The following is a 7,259-nucleotide window of genomic DNA, read 5'->3' as shown; positions in this document are numbered from 1 at the left end:
TGTCTGCAGAGAAATGCTATAGCATTTCTCTGCAGACATAATTTGATCAAACTTTCGTCATAAGAATGGAAATAATGTGTGATAAAACTACTAATAATATTTGTCAAGATCCTACATGCAAAATCAAAGCAATAGCCTAAGTCCAAATCCAAATTTATGATCATATTTCTTTTTTCAATGTCGCCCTTTATTGCACGACCAAGCAGGCATTGACTATGGAGGGAAAGAAAGAAAGAAAGAAAGAAAGAAAGAAAGAAAGAAAGAAAGAAAGAAAAATAATATTCAATCTATAGACTGAGTTTAAACATTACAGATATGCCGAGTGGCTGATGGAAAAGTAGCACGTCAGGACAGTGGAGATTGAATTTATAACTTCTTTCATGTTGCTTTAAATGTTAGATATAACATCATTTGGTATTTTGTTAAATCAAGTGGTTAATCAGAAAAATAAAGATATTTAAATCAATGTAGAATACATTTTTTTGTGGTAGATCATCCAGTTACAACTTGTGCTCCCTTTATTTTGTTTACATGCCCGTTACGTTTACTAGACCCCTTTCATACGCCTACGTTAGTACGCAGTAGCTCACTAATTTCTAAAAATACTTCAAATAAAAAAGAAATGCATTTTACTTTTGTCACGGGTCAGTTTTGAAGTTATTTCCGAATCAAAGCACTTGAAAGCGCGACATGTCTTGAGGGTCTTCGTGATGTCTGAGCTCAGATGTTTGAACGTAAAGGCAGCACTTACCCACACGAAGGCATCGGTTGGTACAGTCGGAATGCTGCAAATGTTCAATTTAACTTTTTGTTGAGCCCCTCCTCCACATATTGGTTTGTTTAAATGTGTAAGTAGGAAAAAACACAGTGAAACGATGCGTCTAGATGATATGGATGAGCTATCTTTATTAACGTTAGTTTAGAAGTTGATATGTTTGTAAGCACCACCCCAAACATTCCGATAATGGACTCGTCCGTCGTTAGGCCTTTGCAGTAGGGAGTTGTTTGGCGGACCCCGCAAGTTTTTCTTTACTTTAGATGTTATTTTTGTTTCTCTTACGAAGGTTAAGTTCACCATTTTTAACCCCGTTGCCCTCGTTTGTTACCCGGTCTGTCGACCGACTGTACCAACAAAGTGTTTTGGGCGTGGTGTACAACTAGAGAGCCCTAGAAGGAAGGAAGGCATCGGTGACTCGGACTCACCGCGGCGGAGCTTATGATGCCGACGTTGCGGGACAGCACCATGTCCCACCCCGGCGAGAATTCCCACCAAGTCCGGGTGAAAGCTTATTATAAAGGGTGAGTAACCCCATTTTCTCCCACCATATAACAATTCCTGTTGATAAGTTTACTAGAAGCAGTTTCAGACTTTGAAAGATGGCTAACCACTTAGCTAACATTAGCTGAAACAGCTAACGGCTTGCTAATATTGGGTACCAGGTTTAGGTAAACTTGGCCAGACAGACAGGTGAAACTGTCCAGACGCATTGTCAGCGTCAAGCCGGACTCTCTATGGTATTTAAGGGATTTACAAGCTAGATGGTGAAGCTGTCAAGAGGGTTATATTCAATCAGAACCAGTTGTTGATCGTGCTAAAATATCTATTCTGGCACAGATTTGAGCCAGTCTTCTAGCTCTGCTAGCAAACAGAAGCTAGCAGTACTTGTTAGTTATACTATATGGCATTGATTATAACTGATGGATAATGCTTGTTTGGGTAGTCAGATCTAATAAGATTTACAACCACGCAGGTAGTTTAGTCACTGATTAACATTATCATCTTATTAGCAGTTTTAGCATGCCGTTACAAATTAATGCTATAGCATCTAGGGATGGACAAATGTCAACAGGAAACCACAGGAATTAAAGTATCATTACTAGTATCGATTCTTACCAAGTAGTTCAACTGCTCAAGTTTCTGGAACAAATCAAGTGTTTTGTTGTTGAAAATCAAAAAGCACTAACCTGTTTTGTGAGCTAATGCTTAATTATCAGTGACAGTAACCATTGATAGCCATCTCACACAGACTGATACCAGAAAAATCCCCCTTTCCCCCTCATATCTTTACTTAAACTCGTGACAGGTCTGACCGTTTCATCAACTTTTTTATTCAGTGATGGAATTCTCAGTCTATGAAATGTTAAAAGATTTGTAAAAAAAAAAAAAAAAAAAAAAAAAAAGCACGGCATAACTTTAGAAGGATTAACGTCTGTTATCAAGTTGTTTGTCTGGTTCAGCGCTATCAGATTTTGAGTTTAAAAGTAAGGGACACTTGGCACCCTGCCCTTATTGATACACTGCTTTGATCAGTTTCTTTTCACAACTGCTGCTGGTATATTTTAGTCCAAGAAAGCTGTTTCTGTAGTGCCTTGCTTTAACTTAAGTGAAGTGTTATGCAATCTTGACACAAGACAAACATTAATGTACTGTAGAGGGGGAGGCTAAGCCACATTAAACCCAGCAGAGGTAGGTCAGCTGTTGTAGTTTCTGTTTGGATTTGTTGATGGAAATCATTGATCACCCAGCTGTTTTCATACCACTCCCTGCCCCTCGGTCTCTGCCCGATGAAGCTAGTGATTGGAGCCAGGCCAAGACTTGAAAAACGTGAAGTGCAAGTCGCTTTAGCCAGACCTGTTATATTTCTCAGAGGCTCTGTGACACACCCCAAGTACTCTGTAATGTGTGTTGATCATTAGGTGTCATTCAACAGAACAAAACATCTCAAGTATTCATGAGGTTGCGGCTAAAGAATCTGTGCTATGTTGCTGAAGCGGGGAAATAGTCTCTTTGTCTGGCTATTAGGATGCATTAAACCAGGATGTTTAAAGAGTAGCTAGGGTTTCCCTGCAGGAGTTGGAGATGAGAGTCTGAGGGTTAGATGTATTGTATAAATAGCGAGACTGAAAAGCTGGGTGTCACATATCAGCAGCGTTTCTTCACTCTTATCAATCCTAGCAAAATTAAACATTGTAAACCTTGTAAATGAATTGAATTGAAATTGACAGTTTGAAATTAATCTTTCAATTTCAAACTCTCAAAAAATGTTATTAATACATAAAGTGATTAATACATTAGAGGTAAAACTATCAATTAATTAATTGACTAATTACTTAGCTTAAAAGTAGTTAATTCATTATTTCTATGATCCCCAATTAAATATTGAGGAACTATTTTAATTGATTTTAAAAATGATTTCCAACAATCGAGTAGCAAAAACCACTACAAGCTGTAGGCTTCCTTTTACACAAATGGCAGCATATGTTCTTTTACAATTGAGTCCTTTTAAGTTTGAGTCTCTACTCAGACAAAACAAGATATCTGAAAAAGATTATATGAAGTCCATGAACTTGTAAGTGGCATATAAATTGTTTGATCAAATGGCAAACTAGTTTGAAATAAAAATAATTGAAGTTGCAGTGATTCTTTTTCTTCAGTGCGAGACAAGGATCCCAAGAGTCTGCAGGTTTGTCTGCCATCAGTACACCACAGTTGCTCATTATATCAGTTTGAACTATTTCTGTGTTCCAAAATGTTAATCAATGAAAACACCATTTTGAGCATCCTTCAAACACAAAAACTCATCCAGACAGTAGATTAAACTTGGCTCTCTTGATGTCTGTACTCTGTGGTATTGTCCCAGCTCATCTATTTTCAGTAAAGTGTCATTTTTCAGTCCATTCTGTCTTATTTGCATGTCTATGGTTGGTCAGCGCCAGCAGGAGCAGCAGTCTGGTGTCAGCCTGTAGTAGTCTCGGCCTGTCACAGGCTTGTCTTCATCTTCCTCTCATTCAGGCTGACGGTCAATAGAGAGGGTCGTAAATGCACTGAGCACATGACTAGAGAGTGACAGGGATGCCAATGTTGTACGATGTTTATAGCAGGATTACAGAATAAGTGTGGGAGGTGGTAGATCTGGGTGATATGACTTGAAATGTATTTAGCATTTTTCTTTTTTTCTTTGTAGTAACTGCATTATATTGCAGCATCACAGAAAGGGAACGTGCATGTTCAAGAGCCTCCTTTTCTCCCTAAAACAATTTGATATATAGTTCACTCATGTCTGTGTAAAAGATCACCAAGAGATGCTTTGAAAAGTCTGTGTGTTCAGCTTTCACTGTGTTTTAGCCTGTAACTGAATCTGCATGGTTTTAAGTTTTATTCTTGTTTTCTCCTTCTCCTTTTGGTAGGCTGCAACAGAAAACAAACCATTTCCTGTTAGTTTTCCTGCATCTATAATTTGGTGGTGGCCACCACTGCCTAATTTCATACCACTACCAGTCCTCATCAGAGTCAACCATTTGGTTTTATTAAGAAAACCATCTTTCAAGGGCAATATTGGATGATATAGACACCTCTTTCTGTAATATTCCATATGCAGTGGTGGTGCGTTTGCCTCTAGACAACAGAATTGTCTTTTCTTTATTACACATTTACTACAAATACTATAGTTGCTTGCTTGTTGAGCCAGTATGAACAACACATGCATGTACGATATCCATAAACTTAGCACAAAAAGTACAGAAATTTGTGTTTGGTAGATTATTTCTTTGTTATAACAATGCTTCTTGGCAATAAATCTTATACCGTCAGAAAGCCTGTTTATTTCCCTTTTAAATGGTGCCACATTTGTAAGGAACATGCATTTGTTGGATGAGCAGCAGAGCTGAGTATGTGGGTTGGGCCCATAAAAAAATTTGCCATAACTTCTCTGCCAATGCCAAACAGCTTATTTTGCTGTTGCTATTGACTCTTTTCGTGAGCTTCTGATACCCCCAGGTGCTGCCAATCAGGTGCCAATCAGGACGTTCCTCCTCCTGAACATGTGGAGGAACGTTATGTTCAGCAATGGGTTCAGATTCTGCCTACGGCAGTTGGATTGTAGGGTCAAAGTATGGAGAAGATTCAGAGAACACTATGCTGATTGCTGCATTGATAGAGTAACATCTTTTGGTGGAGGCAGTGTGATGGTGTGGGGCAGTATCTCCCTCACTGGAAAAATGAGGCTTGTCATCATTGTAGGCAACCTCAATGCAGAGAGAAATCAAGATTCTGCAACCACAGTCTGGGACTGAACTCTATCCTCCAAGATGACAACGCTCGCCCCCACAGGGCAGGGTTTATCAGAGACTACCTCCAGAATTTGGGAATGGAGAGGATGGAAAGGCCTGCCAGCAGTCCTGACCTCAACCCCATTGAACACTTGTGGGATCAGCTTGGGCATGCTGTTCGTGCAAGAGTGACCAACACAACCACATTGACTGACTTGTGACAAATGCTGATTGAAGAATGGGATGCCATCCTACAGCAGTGTGTGACCAGCATGAGGAGGAGGTGCCAGGCTGTTGTGGCTGTGTAAGGTTCTTCCACACGCTACTGTGGCTCCTGTTTGTTAAATTACTAAGTTGTTAAATTGCCAGTATGTCTTGTTTCTTCAAACTTCAATCATCTAGTCCACCAAACATCAAACAAGAGTCAGTGGCAGAAAAAGCTGTTTGGCATTGGTAGATTTGGCAAATTTTTCATGGTCGCAACTTTACAGCCACTTCTTTGACCAGCTACACCATGCTTCCTGAATCATCTTAGACTTAAGAAAAGCAAATTATGAGTCAAAACACACCTTTGTATAGATGTTTGCACACATAAAACTGAGAAAGGAGAGAACACACGTTTACCTGATCACTATGCTGTAATTCACCTTAATTGTAAACACTGACACCTGCTCTAATACAAGGAGGAGGTGGTGCTGCTGGGTTTCTAAACACGTTGGTCCACCTGGCTCTGCTATTAAAACATCAGAACGAAACATGCAGAAGACTCGAGGACTCAGTCTGAGGCTGTCTGTCTAAAATCAATGTGTTATGCTATCATGGTTTAATGATGAGTGGCATCAGTCTTTTCTCATATGTGGGATCTCTACACTGCACTTGTCATCAGAAAATTTCCATGTACATGGGGTATGATTCCTACACTTTACAAAACTCTGATTTATATCACAGTTTAAATGATATAACAGGCGTGGAGGCAATCAATATCACAAATTACTCAGTCATGCATACCTCCAAGTGTCATCTAGTCAGATGAAGGGAGACTAAAGTCGTGAGGAGTCTTGTACTGAGCTAAGAGGCTAGCTGAGCCCCTATAACATATAGAAAAGTCCTCAAATATGCTTTAGTTGAAACAGAGGTTTACAATCAACAGAATAAACCTTGTGAGGTGTGCAACAGAGTAATGATGTGCCTGTGCTACGAGTAGCGCTTAATGTTAGCCACTGTAGCTAGCTCCAGTGTCTGCGTCAGTTTCCTTTCCTCCAGCCTATGTCGTTATTTAATCTACATTTAAAAACTCAAAACTGTTACCAAATGAAGAGCCGTTTGGGAGTCAAACAGCCTGCTCTACTGAGCTGAGCTTAATGATCTGGATCTTTTAAGACAGAACGATTTCCTGTCACAGTGAGCAGGTCAGTGAGACAGACCTCAGCTGAGGAAACACGGTTAAAACCAGAGTTTAATGAGCTAAACCATGAAAAAACTGTAGTGAACCAAACTGGACTGCTTGGTGGAAACAGGTCACACATGAGCAGCTCATGAAGGGTTTAGATGGAGGTTTTTAAAAAAAGTCCTGCCTCCTGTTGTTTCTCTGAAATTTTTTAAACTTTTTTTTTATTCTTGCCTGAATATTTCATTACTTTGGAGACATGAAGTAGCTTAAGAATTAAGAATGTCAGTATTTTCACACTTTGAATGCTTGGCATAGATACAAAAAGCTCTAAACATGGCCTTTTTAGCAGCATTTCTCAATGTAGAAATCACTTCTTGCCCCCAGTCCCCCCAGGGGATGACCGCAGATGACTGCTGCATGACGTCATCTGCAAAGAACTTATTACACTTAAGTCATAGTTTTCAGTCCTCACTTAAACCCCTGCAGGTGTACATTACAACCATTAAGGAGACACTAATGCTTCCGACTGAGAGTGTAAGCTTTCCTTTAACTGCCTGTATAGGTTGCCTCTCAGCTTGCTCTTGATTATCTGTTATGTATGGCTTCCTACTGCATGTTTACACAGTGAACAAACAAAAGCACAGAGATTGATGAACTGCCTTTATAAACCTTGATCCTGATCCTGCTGTTCAACCCTACATCCCCCTCTTAACCATACGTTGTGCCACAAAGTGAGGTACCATATCTCTTTAAAAGCAAGGCGATACTACAGTCTAATAGTGAGGGCATCTTCAGTGTTTGCCAAGGAGTTGGTCAGGTT

The 7,259-nt window shown here is 39.7% G+C and overlaps 1 protein-coding gene across 1 annotated transcript in view; it reads left to right on the top strand.

Moving 5' to 3' along the window:
* Positions 1-978: 978 nt before the first annotated feature.
* prkci (protein kinase C, iota) overlaps positions 979-7,259 on the top strand; it is a 53,808-nt gene continuing 47,527 nt past the window's right edge. The window contains exon 1 of the mRNA XM_041803744.1: positions 979-1,299. Coding sequence (XP_041659678.1) covers positions 1,217-1,299 — 83 coding nt within the window. The 5' untranslated portion in view covers positions 979-1,216. The remainder of the gene's footprint in view (positions 1,300-7,259) is intronic.

The sequence above is a fragment of the Cheilinus undulatus genome, linkage group 13 (assembly GCF_018320785.1).
Source record: "Cheilinus undulatus linkage group 13, ASM1832078v1, whole genome shotgun sequence".
NCBI lineage: Eukaryota > Metazoa > Chordata > Actinopteri > Labriformes > Labridae > Cheilinus > Cheilinus undulatus.
The sequence above is the reverse complement of the archived record's forward strand: the minus strand, read 5'-3'. Positions and strand labels throughout refer to the sequence as shown.